We start from the raw sequence: 18,021 nt of genomic DNA, 5'->3' as shown, positions 1-18,021 counted from the left end.
CATTGAAATGGTAGTGATATAACCAAGGACATTGGCAAAACAGTGATCACACACTTTAAAAGAAGTCCTGCTTGATGATACGCACCAAGCCCACGCTTAAGAGTGTGCACTCATGAGCAGAGCGCTTCCCACACAACCTAACGCAGAGATCATAATCCAATCCAGTTGCATTTTAGTCACTGACTATTGTTGGGTATTTACAGTTCAGATACCAGGATGAGAAATTTCAAAAATAGTTTAATAGATATAAGTAGAGACATATGCTCATATTTCTGATGCATCTCAGGTGAAAATGAGATATGTGTTCCATCTGTATCAGTTTGGTGTGCAAGCATAATACAAATAGAAGAGTGAAAATTAATATGGCTGCCAAAGAAAAGGAGTTTCTGATGTAAGACACTGCCTGCCTTCTATTATAAGTAATACATTGTAAGTATTGATAAATGACAATATTCTTAAAGACTTAGCTGCATTTTTCTAAAAACAGAATTATAAAATCAATAAGGAGAAAAAATAAAGTTTTCTTAGAATTTCCTCATTATTAGTTAATGCGTAAGAAATAACCACTTTTATAGGTCAAAAATAGTTAAATGTGGCTGGGCGCAGTGGCTCACACCTGTAATCCCAGCACTTTGGGAGGCTGAGGCGGGTGGATCTCGAGGTCAGGAGTTTGAGACCAGCCTGGCCAACATGGTGAAACCCCATCTCTACTAAAGATCGTAAAAATTAGCTAGGCATGGTGGCACCTATAATCCCAGCTACTTGGGAGGCTGAGGCAGGAGGACTGTTTGAACTCAGGAAGTAGAGGCTGCAGTGAGCCAATATTGCACCATTGCACTCCAGCCTGGGCAAAAAAGCGGGACTCTATCTCAAAAAAAAAAAAAAAAAAAGTCAAATGTAGGCATACCCCTATGGTTCAATCCAATATTGGGTTGTGTAGATGAAAATAATCATGCTATATATGTTCATGTCATGACTACCCACAATTGTTGAAAAATGGCTTCTTTTTTCAGGCTTAAAGCACACATCTAGCCTCTATATCACATCAGGAATCTTACATCTTTTAGTGTTCCCTGAATTCAGAAAGAGAATGCAGACAGCCTTATGCACATTGCCATTGACAAAGGCATGAGGAGGAAGATTGGGATGTTGAGAAGACCGCTCATTCTGAGACAGTATGTGTCTTCCTGAATTGATTTTTTAAGGGGAATATGGCTTTTCAAAATTAGGCATTTTAGTTGGCAAAATTTCTCAGGCATTTGAAAAAGGTAAAATTACTTTCTTCAACAATATCATGTAATAATCATGTGAATGAAATAGTCATTTTGCTTACCCAGCCTCAGGCATTCTGGAAGTTAATAGGCAGTTTTTGAGACTTCCCTATGGGAAACAAAATCTAACAGTACAACGCTGTCTCCTGATTTCACCAACTACTCACCAGCCATCATCTAAAGATTCACTACCCTATGTTCCTTTTCACTTCCTAGACTCTGCAGCCCCAAACTGTTACATTCCCAGCAAGCAATAGGTAGATCTGGTCTCAAGAAGTACCATTTCACTATAATGTAACTTGGTCATCTTTATTTTTGAAGGGGGTAATAAAGAACTTTCTCTTGACTTTCCCTACTGGGGCCAGATAAAGAGAAAATGCTATTTCATCTCTTGCTAAGAGGACCAGAAATTATTCACATATCTTCTAATGGACCAACTTAAAATAATTCCAGGGTATAACTCACCTACTTCCCCATTTTTCTGATTCTAAGCTATACAACCTGCCTTACTATTTCTGCTACATCTAAGCAGGGGAGGGTTTCTCTAAGATACATGCCTTATGAACCACAGAACAAATGGTGTCTGGGATGGGCAACTTCTAATGACCCTCAGTGATCCCCAGCTCCTGGCATCCATGCCCTGTGTAATCCACTCCCCTGGAAGTGGGCTGGATCTAGTGACTTGCTCCTAAGGAAGGGAATGCAGCAAAGGTGGTAAGATGTCACTTCTGCGACTGGTATATAAATAAACAGCAACAACTGTCTTGTGTGCTCTCTCTGTCTCTGGTTCTTCTTGCTTGCTTACTCTTTTAAAAGTCAACTGTCACACCATGAGCTTCCTTATGAAATGGTCCCTGTCACAAGGAAGTGAGGTTGGCTTCTGTCAGCTAGCCAGTGAAAAACTGAGGTTCGGTCCAATCGCTCAGGAGGCACTGAGCCTTCAACAACATGTGAGTGAGGCTGGTGAGAGATTTTTTCCCCTCAAGCACTGATTGACTGTAGTCATGGCCAAGACCTGGTTACATCTCCTAGAGATATCCTGAGCCAGAAGACTCAGCTAAGCCACACCTGAATTTTTTTTTAATCCTCTTTTTTTAACTTTTATTTTAGGTTTGGGGAACATGTGCAGGTTTGTTATACGAGGGAACTCATGTCACGGAGGTTTGTTTTACAGATTATTTCATCACCCAGGAATTAAGCCCAGTACCCAGTAGTTATTTTTTCTGCTCCTCTCCCTCTTCCCACCCTCTACTCTCAAGTAGACCCCAGTATCTGTGTTTTTCTTCTTTGTGTCCATGTGTTCTCATCATTTAGCTTCCACTTATAAGTGAGAACACATAGTATTTGATTTTCTGTTCCTGCTTGAGTTTGCTAAATATAATAGCCTCCATTTCCATCTGTGTTCCTGCAAAAGTCATACACTCATTCATTTTTATGGCTACACTGTATTCCATGGTGTATACGTACCACATTTTCTTTATCCACTCTGTCATTGGTGGGCATTTATGTTGATTCCCATGTTTTTGCTATTGTGAATAGTGCTGCAATGAACAGTCATGTGCATGTGTCTCTATGGTAGAATGATTTACATTCCTCTGGGTATATACCCAGCATTGGGATTGCCGGTTCAAATGGTAGTTCTGTTTTAGCTCTTTGAGGAATTGCCATACTGCTTTCTACAATGGTTGAACTAATTTACACTCCCACCGATAGCGTGTAAGTGTTCCCTTTTCTCTGCAGTCTTGCCAACATTTGTTATTTGTGACTTTTTAATAATAGCCATTCTGACCCACACCTGAATTAGTGACCCATAGGTAGCAATAGTTAATGAGCATACTCGTCTTTCATGCCATGACACCTACTTTAATTTCTGAAATTCTTCAATAAGGCTTGATTTCTGCCCAGGAGACATTCTTGCAAAAACTGTTCCATTCACCAGAATCTAAAAAAAAAGAACCATTGCAATATGATTGGGAAGAAGAAAACTTTTAAAAATAAAAGAACAGCCCTGAAAAATCACTCCTGGTTACTAATTTAATACAGCATTGGATGGTATGTCATTAGACCAATACCAGGAAGGGAAATAAGGAGATTTAAAGCTTTAATATTGAAATTTCACCTAAAGTCCTCCATCACAACTCCATTACTTTTTTTCCCCAGACCATTTTTCCAAGATGGGGTGACCACTAATCAATAATACTATAGTAACTAAGAAGCAGCAGAGCATATGAAATAAAAATGCTTGAGGAAACACAGTTCTTTCCTAATAGACACCATCTCCATAATCATAGCATAGACAGAGGAAAGGCTGGAAGCTGAGAAACAAGGCTCTCTTCTCAGCTGTGCCAGCTAGCTGTGCACACCTTAGACAAGCAAATTAACCTCTCTGAGTCTCAGCTTTCCCTGAACTGAACTAAGAGCTTTCTAGAAGCCTTTGGGGTCTAGATTCTGGGGTCTTTGACTGCTAGGATGACAGAATTTTTAAGACACTGCTAACAGATGGTTGCTGCCCTCCCCTTGTGCTCCATTAATCTCCCACATATTGACAGTGCAACCCTGCACAGCACTATTTTAAAACAGGACACACAGAGGACAAGATAACAAATGACTCTGAAAATAAACCATGGGGCCTTTGTCTCCTCTTGCTGTAATTTAAGAATCCAGACAGGAAGGGGAATAGAGCTTAGCCTGACACGAGCTGGTAGGTTTCAGAGAGAAGCTGGCCCTCAAAACAAGCAGCGTATCTGGAACTCTGCCGTTCTCCTGGGTGGGGAGGGAAAGGAGGAGGAAGGCTGAACTGGCCACAGGGGTGAGAGAAAGTACCAGAACTCAAACTTGGAATGGGAGGCCGTGGGTCTGCCTGGGGCCAGGAAGGCATAAAAAGGGCCAGAAAACATTCTCAGGGACAGTACTCCTTTGTGCGTGTTTATTCTCTAATTGTGAGGCAACCTCAGTGATCACTGTTTTCAATACTCTCCTCCTCCTTTCGCACTCGCTAATTTGAGGAGCAAAACAAAACACTTCATTTCTTCAGTACTTACTTTTGGAAGCAAGCTGGTGAAATGCTCAAATATCACTTGGTATGATTTCCCACTCATTGCAAAATGGTAACAGCTTCCTCTTTCCCCACGAGGGGTTGAACTGTTTCCAGTGTACACGCAGGTTTCCTAAAATCAAAAGGGCATCATTTCTACATTGACTCTTAAGGAGTGTCTCTGCTTTCCTATGCTTTATTGAAGGAAGAGTTTTCATGTTGCCTAACAGTGTGAAGGTCAGCAACAAAATAAGGTGTAATTTGCCTACAGCACTTCCACCCATAGGAAGAAAACACTCTAAACATTCCCCCCAAGATTACGTAAACATATGATACTTTGACAGTACGCTACTCTGGATCCTGTCTTGGGAGATAATATGCATGATGTCAGTCTACTGAAGAAATCTAACTATTCCTAGGTCCCAATTAGTTATTACAAGGAAGAATAGGAAAATTCTTCCCTCTTCTTCCTTCTCCTTATCATGCAACCTTATATTTTCTAAGATCTCTTACCATTCACTTATTCAAAAATCACTCTCATTGTCTTCACTGTAAAGTAGGCACTCTTTCTTCAGTGCCTAACTCCTTTTAGGACCCAACCTCTGACCTTTGTTATGATCCTACCTCAACAGGTAACCCTTTCTATCATGGTTCCCTACATTCTCTTCCATACTCTACATCCCACTGCACCAGGAGTAATCCTTTTCCAAAACCCTTCCCCTCCTACCTTTCACTTGTCACGATATTTCTCTGGCTTGATTCTAGCCCTACCCGGCTCTCAGTTAGGGAGAAAGCATCTGATGAATGCCTGTGCATTCATTATATCAATAATCAATCATGGTTTTTCATGCAACATTTCTCAGGGAGCCTTCCATTTGTGTTTAGGACTCTAAATTCAAATATTGCAGGAGGTGAGAAAATTTTATTCATCAGATGACTTCATCTCAGGGAAAGCATTGTATTTGAAGGAAAAAAAATTTGCTATGTTGAACTGGGAGGCAAGATGACACACCCCTCCCTTTCTATCCCCAGTTGCAAAATAACCAACAAAAGGCATGTTCTAAAGCATCCCTCCTGAGACAGGAGCAGGAATTCCTTTCGCTTGAACTGGGAATGTGGGGAGAGGAAGTGTGGTGGAGGGACCCAGGGAGGAGGAAGGCCTGAAACTGTGATACCATTTCTCCTGGTGGGAACCAAAATGTCAGTAGAGGCATTCAATTCATGAAAGTAGTGTGAGCGGACTCTCAGTTACAATTCACAAAGGGCCTGGGTTACAGCATGCAGTGAAATTCAGGCGGCATGCACTGATATAGAAGCAAGTAGGTTCACAAGGAAATAAGCATCAGAAATCTGCTGAGAGCAGAGAGAGCACTGTCATCTTTCACAGCCCATGCAATTAGAGGTTGAAGCAAGTTAACCCACCTCTTCCCAGGATAAGGGCAGGGCCATTCTGTATAGCTGTGCAGTTTGTGTACTGCACAAAGACTCCTGACTGCACCGAGACCCACTCTATACTTAACAATCCAAAAGGCTGGTTAGCCTGGAAGAAGGCAGCATTTTTGTAATTCATCACCTGTAGGGCCGTATCTTTGAATTCACACAAAAGCATGGGTGTTACCGTTAGTGATGGAATGTGAGGCTACAGCCCATTGTCGTCATATGAAAGAGCTATTCTGTCACAAGAGCATAGGGAGATTTCTATCTAGAGAAGCCCAGCCTCTGTTAGCTTCGTGTCATAGGTATAGTACAATCCAAATGCCCACGGATCTGTGTGGAATCAAATAGGCCTAAGTCTGCTTTCCTGCTCTGCAACTCACCAGTTTTTGTATTGGGCAAGCTTACTGCTCTGAGCCTCAGTTTTCTCATTTGTAAAATTAATGGTTTGCCCAATTGCATAGGGTTATTTTAATGACCACGTGGAAAATATGAGTGTAAATCAGTAGTTCTCAGCCATGACTGCACACTGGAGTCGCTGGGAAAAGCACCCGATGCTAGCTCCCACCCCAGGGGTTCTGATTTAATTGGTGCAGCCTGCACTGGAAGCTTAGAAACTCCCCCAGGTGATTTTCACAGGCAACCAGAGCTGGTGGAAATGCTTTGCAAACTGTCAAACTCTGGACAGATGTGAGGGATTATTACTGAGATGACTCCTGGAGTTGAGAGAAGGCTGAGCAGTGCCAGGATTGTATTCCATCAGTCTAGGCCCACAGAGGGGCCTTCTAACATTTGCTCACTATCTTCCCAGGTCCAGTCTCTTGGTTCTCCACCAGCTGCCAGGTCACAGAGGCAGGAACAAATTCTTCTGGTTCATTGGCTTCAACAATGATCACTTGGCTGCCTGGAGGGATCATTTCAGAATTCTTTGCAACAGTAATGGCTGTTTGAAGGTTGTCACCTAGAAGACAAAGAAACTTTGCTTTCTGCATGTACAAACCTCCCCTCAGCAACAGGAACTGAGGTCGCCCTTTTCCACTCTGCTTAGTGTTCTTTCGGGGCATTTACTGCTTTCTGCTTTATCTTCCTCTCTGCTGTAGACTGCCCCTCATGGGCAAACACTATATTCCCATCTCCCTCTCACAACATTCAGCGTCATATCCTGTCCATGTGTATTTCAAAACCTGTGTGAATTAATAAAGAAATACTTAAGCATTTATGACTAATCCTCAGAAGTCAGACCGCTCTTAGTGGCAAATATAGTATGATCTCAGCCTGATAGCATAAAACCATCCACGGGGTCTGGAAACCAACTAAGCAAAGAACACACAGGGTCAGGCTGTGCTTGGATTTGATGATTATACACCATGCCTGGCCCTACTGCCCTAGAGGACCATCAACCAGAGGCTCAATCCTCTGTGCAGAGGGATCATTGGGTTTCTTGATGAGAACACACCCATTCTTGCTCATTTACTGTGAGCCTAGAGGCACTGCACAGATCCTGGCTAGGAGGGGCAGTCATTAAACAAAGAGAATGAGATACGGTCCCTACCTCCAAAGCTTCTGGTCCTGTCGGGGCAGCTGTACATGTTTTCAGGTAAGGGACTACAGGGTAACAAATTCAACAACAAAAACATTTTTCTCTGTCTCTGACACATGAACTCAGCTCACACATCTTGTTCTTATGCCTGGGATACAATCAACTTGCCAGGCACCTAGAAACAAATATATACCTGTAATCATCACAGTCCTGATACAGGCCTCGCTCAGTTCCTTCAAGACCGGTTTGGTTTCTTTTTTCAAACGATTCTCCATGATGAGAAGTCCCAGAAATGTTAACTCTGACTCCACTTTTTCTCTTTGTATCCAGGAGAAAATCAATATTAAAGTGTATCTATGTACGCTCAGTAGTTCAATTTATTTCTTCTTTTAAAAATTTCCTTATAAGTCTTATTTATGTAATACAGGCACATTTTAAAAATCAAAACAAACTTAAAAGCTTATAATGAAAACCAACAGTCTGTGTCTCCACACCATCTCACCCCTCTCCTTCCTAGAGGCAACCACTTCTAAATCTGTTTTTTCCAGTTTCCTACTTTATTTTTAAAAACAATGTGCTTATCTTCCAACTCTTCTGTTGGTTTTTAAATATGTTAATCCAATATACTTTAGTTTTTAATTTATCATAGCTTTCTCTCTTTTGAGTTTGCAATTGTTTCAGTTTATTTGGCATTTGTTAAGTGCATTCTGCATACATGCAAGACACGATAGTAGTAGTTGAATACGGTGTCATTCATCTTAGTCTCCATCTGTCACCTTGAATAATATTTATCGGCATCAGACAGGGCTCTGAACAGTTTTCAGAATTTGAAGGTGGCTTCTAGTCCAACTGGGTTGCATTAGTTATATAGGAACTTTCCTCTGAAATGGGATGATTCTAGGGTGGCTTCTTAAAAAGTAAATTTGGGGGCCAAGAACTCTTTTTTATTCTTTGTTCATTTTTCTGTGCACCATGGTGTTAAGATTACAGGGAGATAGATTTAAACAATATGCATACAGCTATGAAGCCATTACCATAATCAAGGTAATAAACATATCCATCACCTCAAAAAGTTTCCTTCTGCCCTGTTTTATATGTATGTGTGCATGTGTGTTAAAATCACTTCTCCAGAAGGTATTCATCTTGCATAACTGAAACTTTATACCCATTAACAACTTCCTATTTCCCTCTCCCGCTAGCCCTTGGTAATCGCCATTCTACTCTCTACTCTCTACTTCTATGAATATGTCTATTTCAGATGCTTCAAATAAGTAGGATCACACAGTATTACGTCTTCTGTGACTGGTTTATTTCACTTAGTGTGATGTCTTTCAGTTTCATTCATGTTGTCTCATATGGCAAGATTTTCTCCTTTTCTAAGGCTTAAATATTCCATTATATGTACATATTACATTTTTAAAATCCATTCATCCACTGATGAACATTTAGGTTGTTTCCATATCTTGACTATTATAAATAATGCTGCAATGAACATAAAGGTGAAGATATCTTTTCTGGAGATCCCAATGTCAGTTCTTTTGGATATATACTCAGAATTGGGATTTTGGATCGTTGTATCATACGGTCATTCTATTTGTAATTTTTTAAAGAACCTCCACATTGTTTTCCATAGCAGCTGTACCATTTTACAACGGTTCCAATTTCTCTATATCCTTGTCAACACAGGTTTTCTTTTCAAATAGCCATCCTTACAGGTATCAGGTGATATTTCATTGTGGTTTTGATTCGCATTTCCCTGGTGCCTAGTAAAGTTGAGCATTTTTTCATGTATCTGTTGGCCATTTGTATGTCTTTGTAGAAATGTCTATTATGTATATTTAGGGCCTTTGTTCATTTTTAAATTGGGTTATTTATTGATTTTTGCTATTGAATTGTGTCCTCTGTACATTTTGGATATGAATTTCTTATCAGATATATGGTTTGCAGAGATTTTCTGCCATTTTATAGGTTGCGTCTCACTGTTATTTCCTTTGCTGTGCAAAGCTTTTCAGTTTGATATCCACCAGCAAAAGAATGAAACTGGACCCTTATCTTATACCATACGTAAAAATCAACTCAAAATGGATTAAACACTTAAACATAAGACCTGAAACTGTGAAACTACTAGAGGAAAACATAGGGAGAAATCTTCTTGACATTGGTCTTGGCAATGATTTCATAGCTATGACACCAAAAGCACAGGCAACAAAAGCAAAAACAGACAAATGTTCTTTGTTTCTATTTTATGATGCTTCTTCTCATTCAATACTTTAGGCACTTGGCTTCTTGTTCCCCTACAACCTTCCCAGCAGTACTTGCTTTAAAGCCTTTGTATCTACCATTTGTATTCTCTGCAATGCTCTTCCTCTGGATATGTGCATGTCTTTCTCTCTTATTTTACTAGATGTCTGTTAAAATGTTACTCCTCTGAGGACTTTGCTGATTGCCCAAGCAAAATGACATTCTCTGTCTTTTTTAAAAAGTCCTCTTAACTTACTTTATACTTTCCCCCTCAGGTCATTTAAGAACCACTAGTGGGACAATATTTTATGGGTCTATTTTATAATCTATTTCCCCAACTAGGATATAAGATTCGTGAGGGCAGGATTTTATTTTATTCACTTCTGAATAAATTCTGAATTCCTTGAGCATCTGACACACAGTTAAGTTCAATACAAATCTGCTAAACCAGTGAAGGGGTGAGCCTTGATGAAGTATTCCTCCTGTTGTTTTAGTTTGGAGTGACTTTTTAAGTCATCTCAAAAAACTTTTCTACTTCCCCATTTTGACTCCAATTTTTAAGAAGTTTTAAATTTTTCTAGTTGGAAAACTTTTCTAAATAGAATTTGATTCTAAGATAAATCAAAACCCTGGCCTTTTATCCTGTTTGAAAATAGTAACTAAATTCTGAGAACTATAATAGACTCCTGATATTGCCTGAAAAAAAAACCTGGATTGGTTGGAAATCTAGCACATTTTATCTTCATTTTCTTATTTTGTTATGTTTATAATAATGTCTATCTATCCTACTAGTGGCTCTCATATGAGAACAACACAGCTGCATTTGTATGTGACAGCTGGGTGATGGCTACACTCCATCTCTAGCTACATAGATCTTTTCTTCACACATGTCCTTAACGTGGATTATTCAAATTTGTGTTTAAAAAATTACAAATCCTATGTGGTCTGGACCTTTATGTTTGCTCAAGAATAGCTAACACCTGCAATGTTAAATCCGAGAATGTCATTCATATATTTCAAAATGAGCTTTGTGATCCTGTTTCAAATATTAAAATGTCATGGCTGAAAGCCTCCTTGGAGATCATCCAGTTGCATATTTTATAGATGGTGAAACAAGCACAGAATAAGGAAGGGACTATGTTTACGAATTAACTTAGAGTCAATGGACTTAGGTTGCAAATAATAATGTTAAACCAAGGATATCAGTATCTCTCATGAAGGGGCTAGCTGTATATAAATGAGCATTTATCAGCAACACAAATCCAATGTAAGAAATAAATAGATTGTCTGCTATTCAATTTTCCACAGTATTTTTTTACTCCTTTGTCATAGATAATTTAAAAATAGCATTTAAAAACTGAAGAACTTTGAAAGAAAAAATAATTTATAAATTATCCTCTTATGAGGACAACTTATCCCTGTAATGTAATTAAGAATACTGAATTTTATTTCTCATAAGTAATTCAATTTGCACTTGTTACCTTCACAGATACGAAGGAGGTGTTGTAGTATTGAGCACTGAAATGAAACATGTCTAAAAGATTCTGAAAATCTTCCAAGGCGCCAACTGTCTCCCTCTCTCAGCCCCTCTGTGTATGGGACACCCAAGTCCATTGGTCACATAATGCTCTGAGGTTGAAGGAGCGTTAGTTGTTTTGATGGGATGGGCGCTGACACTAAAGTTGGCATAACATAATGCCGAACAGAGATAACACACTGGTATCTTGGAGTCAGAAGCTCTCAAGTACCATCCTTGTTCTGCCACCAACCAGCATTGTGACCTGAGCAAGTCGTCTCTAGTATCATCTACAATTGTCCATCTCTGAATCAGGGGACTGTACAAGATTAATTCTCTGTCTTTGAGAGACTTCAAGGTGATTAGAACTGTTCATCTGTTCATCTCCAGGACTCACACTTCATGCACACAAAGCCTGCTCTAGTGTCCTTTTCTGAGTTGCTTACCTGGCTAAGTGCTCCACTTCTGAAAGGTTCCCCATCTTTAAGGTTTTGTGGGCAAGAGCAATGACACGGAAGCCTTGCACCGTGTACTTCCTCAGTTCCTGTGGGAAATTCTTAGGCACTGCCAGGGTAGAAGAAACAGGTAAGTGTAAGGTCATGTTGAAGGCTGGTCTAAGCAAGACTCCAGGACACAGCCATTGTACCTTGTCTTAACTTTCATTCCATAGAAGTGCTTTAATAGAAAACTTCAGCTATTGGCCACAAACAACTTCATCAGTGTGTCCTCATTATTCTGATGGAAATAAATGCCAAAGATGTGCTGGCCATTTACTGTGTTATGTATCCCTCCAAAATTCATATGTTGAAGCCTAATCTCTAATGCAATAGTATTTGGAGGTGAGGCCTTTGGGAGATAGTTAGGTCATGAGGGTGGAACCCTCGTGAATGAGATTGATGCCCTAAGAAAACACATCTCTCTCCACCACGTGAGGATACAGCAAGAAGGCAGCCAGCCATCTGCAAACCAGAAAGCAAGCCCTCTCCAGGAACCACGCTGGGCAACACCTCCATCTGGCCTTTCCAGCCCCAAGAACTGTGAAGAATACGTTTCTGTTGTTCAAGCACCCGGTCTATGGTCTTTGGTTATAATAGCACAAGCTGACTCAGACAAACTGGGTGTCAAATGCACCCACTGGGTTCAGTAAGAACAGACCTCAGGACTGGGTACTTGGATAAAATGAGAGAAACAGCTGATCTTCTAGATCAGGGGTCAAAAAAAAAAAAAAAAAACTAAGATGCACAGGCTAAATCTGGTCTATAGCTTGTTTTTATAAATGAAGTTTTACTGAAACACAGCCATGCCCATTTGATTGTTCATTGCCTATGGCTGCTTTGAGGCTTCAGTGACAGTGTTGAGTACTTGAAATGGAAGCCATGTGATTGGCAAAGCCTAAAGTCAGAACTATCTTGCTCTTTACAGAAAAGTTTGACAACTCCTGCTTTAGGTGAAAGATGACACAATGCCAACATTCGTGTGTTTTAGCATGGCAATCACAACTATGTTTATAAAATCTTTATGATTTATAATGTACCTATAAGGGTATTAGAGGGAACCACAGAACAAAGGGAGGTATAGTAGCTTAAGTGGCAAATCAACTAAGTTCTATTCTCCCCATTCCACTTCCATGTGGACCTTAGTCATGCTAAGTCTCTCTTCTGCACCTTAGTTTCTCATCCATAAAATGAGAAGTTTCCAGATCTCTCTGTCTCCGTTCATTTCAGACTGTAATTCTAAAATATTCCTGGAGGTGGGAATCTAATTTCAAGAAAGTTCTTAGCTCTCTATTTCTAAAAATGGGGTAGGGTGGTGGTGGAAATCACTGAAGATAGTATTAGCATAAGTCAAAGATTGGAATTTGGAAAAACAGGAAGAACAGGAAGAGCTGCCAGGAAAACGAGTGCCAAGTGACAGGCCTAAATCCTTATGAGAGAGCAGGGGCAATAGATACCAGTTTAAATGCCAAGAAGATGCTCAGTTGTACCCATGTAGCTAAAATAAAACAAACACAGTATATGTTGTAATCAGTGAAGGAGAGCGTTAATGAGACCGGTGCTGAAGATCAAAGTCAGAAGAAAAGGGGCTACTTTGTTTTTTTTTTTGAGACGGAATCTCACTCTGTCGCCCAGGCTGGAGGGTAGTGGTGCCATCTCTGCTCACTGCAAGCTCCGCCTCCCGGGTTCATGCCATTCTCCTGCCTCAGCCTCCTGAGGAGCTGGGACTACAGGCCCCTGCCACCACACCCGGCTAATTTTTTGTATTTTTAGTAGAGATGGGGTTTCACCGTGGTCTTGATCTCCTGACCTCATGATTTGCCCGCCTCAGCCTCCCAAAGTGCTGGGATTACAGGTGTGAGCCACTGCACCCGGCCTGAAAAGGGTCTACTTCTAAGGTTTATAAAAAGACTCCCAATAGAGAAGTTAAAGGAATCATTTGCCAAATCTAGAATTCTCTGCACAAGTTGATGGCCATCAGCAATCATAAGGAGTGTCTACATGAAAATCAGAAGACAAAAGATCAGTTTTATCCAAATGAACTCATTTGAATGCAACAACATTCTTATAAATCTGGCTGCCGCTTAAAGAGTGCATATGTTTATAAGACTAAAAAGCAATATAAATCAGCTCAAAATCTGGCCCAGAAAGATGAAATTGCTGTGAAAATGATAAATTATCTTGCTCTAATACCATTGAATTTACTCTAATCACTTTTATTTCTAAGATACTTATCTTTTCTATATTCTCCTCCCATCGATCTATCTGATTGTCCCTGGAGGTGACAGAGCAGCCATGTCTACAGAACTTACCTAGCGTCCAGACCTCTCCCTTCATTTCCCTCATTCACACCTCCCCTCGTTCTCTAACCCTCGGTAGCTCCCTGTTCTGGCTCCGGATGCAAGCTTCACATCTCATCTCCTTCCCAGATGCCCCACTGTGGTTGTACTTTTCTTACTGCACCCACAGCCAGATATTTAGTCGCTACCTCCCAGCCTTGAAATGATTGCCCCTGCTTCTTAGGATCTACTGGACCTGCTTTGTACCCACCCAGCAAACAAGCAGCTCCACGTTCACTGATGGTGAAGCTTTCTGTGTTTGTTGGCTTTATGTATTTGGTCTCGGCTGGTCACAGTGGCTCATACCTACAATCCCAGCACTTTGGGAGGCTGAGGCAGGCAGATCACTTGAGGCCAGGAGTTCAAGACCAGCCTGGTCTACATGGTCTCTACTAAAAATACTAAAGTTAGCCAGTGTTGTGGCATGCTCCTGTAATCCCAGCTACTTGGGAGGCTGAGGCAGGAGAATCACTTGACCTTGGGAGGTGGAGGCTGCAGTGAGCCGAGATGGTGCCACTGCACTCCAGCCTTGGGGACAGAGCAAGAGTCTGTCTCAAAAAAAGAAAGAAAAGTATTTTACTACTTGAAAGAGAAAAGTGTCAGTACCTGTTTCAGATCTGCAGAACCTGGCCACCATTTCTGGGGCACCCTTCATGTAGACATGGAAGTGATTCTCCCCAGCTAGCTGAGTGATCACCGACATCCTCTGCAGGCTCGAGGAAAATGGAAACTGGCGCAAGGTGGTGATGGCTTCCACCGGACTCTGCAAGCCCATCAACAACAGGGAGCTTAACAAGCTGCTAAGTGATATTTCCAAATGCACACCAACAAAAAGGCTTCACTGTGCAATGAGCCCAGAGACATCCTGATGTAGTATATTTGTCACAATATTGACTTTTTTTTTTTTTTCTGGCTGCCTTAAAGCGACTCCCTCAACAAGTTGTCTATACTGCAAGGACCTTCCCCTGGAGAAATCCTAATCACCTTCCAAGCCAAGCTCACAGGTCATCTCCTCTGTGGTGCTTTTATCTCCCAGAAACAGGATTCACTCCCATGTCAGGACTCTTGAAACTCTTTCTTCAGCCTTGATTATAGCAGTTGTCATGTTGTGTTGCACTTCTTTGCACCTATATCGATTTTTCTACCAGTCTACCTGTTCCTCCAACCCAGAACCAAGTGTGTCTTGTTTTGAAGCCTCTTTATCTGCTAGCACCTAGCATAGTGCTCTAGTCTACACAGGTAGTGTTTGTTGAATAAATTAATAGATAAATTCAGAAATGAAAGAAACAGCAAACCAACCATGGAAACTGTTAGGATAAGGCAAAATAATAGGACTATAACAATATGTGAAAGTCAGAAATGTTTTAGCAGTTTTATGGGGAAAGAGCTATGTGATATAAAGAAGGAAATCATACCTTACTGGCTTTTGGTCCTGGTTTTACGATGTTTGAAACTGACATCCCAAATTTGCAGGAGTCTACATTGCAATCTTCCATTTTCTGTTATAAAATGAAAACATTCATAAGATTCTTTGAAGAAAAATCGTAAGAAAGAAACATCTCTTATTTGCACAATACTTTAATGTTTTCAAAGCCCTTTTTACATATTTTCTCTTCCAGGTCAATTATCTTAAAACTGTCATTGTTAAATTTCTGTTGTGTCAATTTATATTAGGGGACTTATTATAGAATGTCAAAAGCCAAAAATATTGTGAATTCATTTTAAGAAGTAATTGATGAAAGAAGTGCTAGCTACAGGTCCATGGATCTTTCTAAATGATTATATCTAGTAACTGGAGGAAGGATTGTGTGGAGATGTAGTCTCCAACATTGCTGAGCACCATAGCTCTCAGATGAGTTAGGATTGGGTCCTGAGATAAACATGGGACTAGTTCTTCATACTATACCTATGCTACTAGCCTAGTTGAGTTAACTAGGGAGTTGGTATGTCAGCTGCTAGCAGATTAGAAAGCCTGTTTGAAAATGACTTGTATTCTTTGGATATTACAACAGAAGTTAATAGCTCTGAGAAGCCAATATATAAATAGTAGAGGTCAGAAAACAGGAGATAGTATTTGGTTTCCACTTTGCCACTTAGCTGTTTAACCTTGGGGACACCATTTTATTTCTCTAGACCTGAATTTCTTCTGAAAACTAATCTGACAGTCTGAAAGGACAGTTGCCCTTCTCTGTATGTGGAGTGGAAGGTTCCTAGTTACCAAAAGATACTCAAGACAGCTTCTGACCCAGCTGTAAACTCAGTGAATAATTGTGCATTTTTATGCTTTGTTTGGGATAGGTACAACTATTCTTACAGATGGTTTTTACAGAGCTAATACTAAAGATTTATATTCCCAAACAAGTATGTTATTTGTAAAGATAGACCAGCCCTCCTGTAATGGAGAGGGGGATGTAGTTAGGGCCAGGACCAAAGCCAGATATAAAATGACCCTGCACAACTCATCACCATGTCAATCCCAATGATTCTGGTGAGGACATTGCTTAAATACACTGATTCCTCTCCATTGAAATCCGGAGAATTGGTCACTATGTCAAATTTTTGTCCACAGCAAATGCTCTATTTTAACTTGCTGATATCAGAAGTTACTCTTTTTACCAGGTTTCCTCTTTCATTGATTTGCCCTCTAGAAAGCTAAACTTTCCCTATTATACATCTTTGTATTAGCTTCTTTGTTAGGTGTGCTTCGTTTCCCTGCAATCATTTGTTTCCATTCTTTTGCAGCTATATTTAACTGCTGTACTGTATTTTATACATCATTGTACATAGCTTTAGGATGTTCTTTGGAGGCAGCAGGATGTAATTAACTAACTGGTTAATTAGTGAACACCCTCTACTTGTTTGGCTCTTCACTGGCTCAAAGCCCCTTTAGATTCATAGTCTCAGTGCTCACAAGTCTGTGAATGAGGCATTATTACCCCAAATGTACAGATGAGGTTACGGACTCAGTCCTGGCTCTGGCTTTGTGCTCACCCAGCTGGAGAGTGGTGAAATGCGAGGGCTTTCCACTGTGGCAGCCCCCAGTATGGGTTTACATCCTTCCGTTTTCATTCACACTCAGCTCAGGAGATTGAACCAGTTGGATGCAGCCCTCCAGTTTGGTGTCTAGGCTTATGCTTTACAATATACAGTCACCGCCAGCCACTTGTGGCTATTTAAACTATTTAAAATGGAATCAGATTAAAATTTCAGTTTCTCAGTTGCAGAGCCACATTTCAAGGGCTCAGTAGCCACGTATGGCTCGTGGCTGCTGGACTGGAAAGTTCTGCTTTAGACTACTGGTTCTCTGATAGTGTTTTGGAAAACACTGATGTTTTGGAGAACAGGCTGGGTCATGGGTGTCAATAAGGTTTTTGAGGTCAGATTTGGTAAATGCTGCATCTCATATTCCCTCTTGAATATTCACAAAGCACCACAGTATATTAAAGGAATCATGCAGTCAAGAAATGAGTTTCACTTTGTTTAAACAACAGTTTCCAAGCTTGTTCAAGAATGGATGCCTATTTCATGCAGCACCCACTAACAGAGTTCTTTGGGGCACAGGTTGGGAAGTTCTGGTAGCGTTACCCATTCATATATATGTTATTATGAATCTTCTCCGTGTTTTAACAAAAATTAGAAAAGCTTCAGCACTCCCAGTAAAGATTTCCTCAGGTTCTCATCTTTCCATGAAACTATCACCTTACCCAGGCAGTGCCCTCAAACATTTTGAGGTCCAGAGGGTCTCCCTGCATAGTTCCATTGAGAAGGATCAGAGAGTGGCAGCTGGCCATGGCCGCACACAGTGGGCCCCACGGCACAGCCTGGCCCGAGGCAAAGCTGTGGGCTTCCTGGAAGCTGCTAGAGAAGGTAGAGAAGGTAAAGTCTTTGATAAAATCATTTTGCACACTCTGTCCCTTAAATCTTACTAAAGTGGAGCTCCAAACACCTAATTTTTTTTTTTTTTAATTTAAGTTCTGGGATCAATGTGCAGAAAAATGCAGGTTTTTTACATAAGTGAACGTGTGCCATGGTGGTTTGCTGCACCTATCAATCCATCATCTAGGTATTAAGCCCAGCATGCATCAGCCATTTGTCCTGATGCTCTCCCTCCCTTCACCCCCCGACGGGCTCTGGTGTATGATGTTCCCCTCC

General features: G+C 40.7%; 1 protein-coding gene across 1 annotated transcript in view; it reads right to left on the bottom strand.

The window, feature by feature from the left end:
- ATP13A5 (ATPase 13A5) overlaps positions 1-18,021 on the bottom strand; it is a 115,273-nt gene that overhangs the window by 33,683 nt on the left and 63,569 nt on the right. The window contains exons 14-21 of the mRNA XM_001095224.5: positions 17,574-17,724; positions 15,285-15,368; positions 14,476-14,632; positions 11,483-11,600; positions 7,473-7,597; positions 6,540-6,700; positions 4,313-4,438; positions 3,134-3,213 (exon numbers count right to left, since the gene is read on the bottom strand). Of these exons, the coding sequence (XP_001095224.3) occupies positions 3,134-3,213; positions 4,313-4,438; positions 6,540-6,700; positions 7,473-7,597; positions 11,483-11,600; positions 14,476-14,632; positions 15,285-15,368; positions 17,574-17,724 (1,002 nt within the window). The remainder of the gene's footprint in view (positions 1-3,133; positions 3,214-4,312; positions 4,439-6,539; positions 6,701-7,472; positions 7,598-11,482; positions 11,601-14,475; positions 14,633-15,284; positions 15,369-17,573; positions 17,725-18,021) is intronic.

This window comes from Macaca mulatta, chromosome 2 (genome assembly GCF_049350105.2).
Source record: "Macaca mulatta isolate MMU2019108-1 chromosome 2, T2T-MMU8v2.0, whole genome shotgun sequence".
Taxonomy (NCBI): domain Eukaryota; kingdom Metazoa; phylum Chordata; class Mammalia; order Primates; family Cercopithecidae; genus Macaca; species Macaca mulatta.
This window is presented reverse-complemented; position numbering and strand designations above follow the sequence as displayed.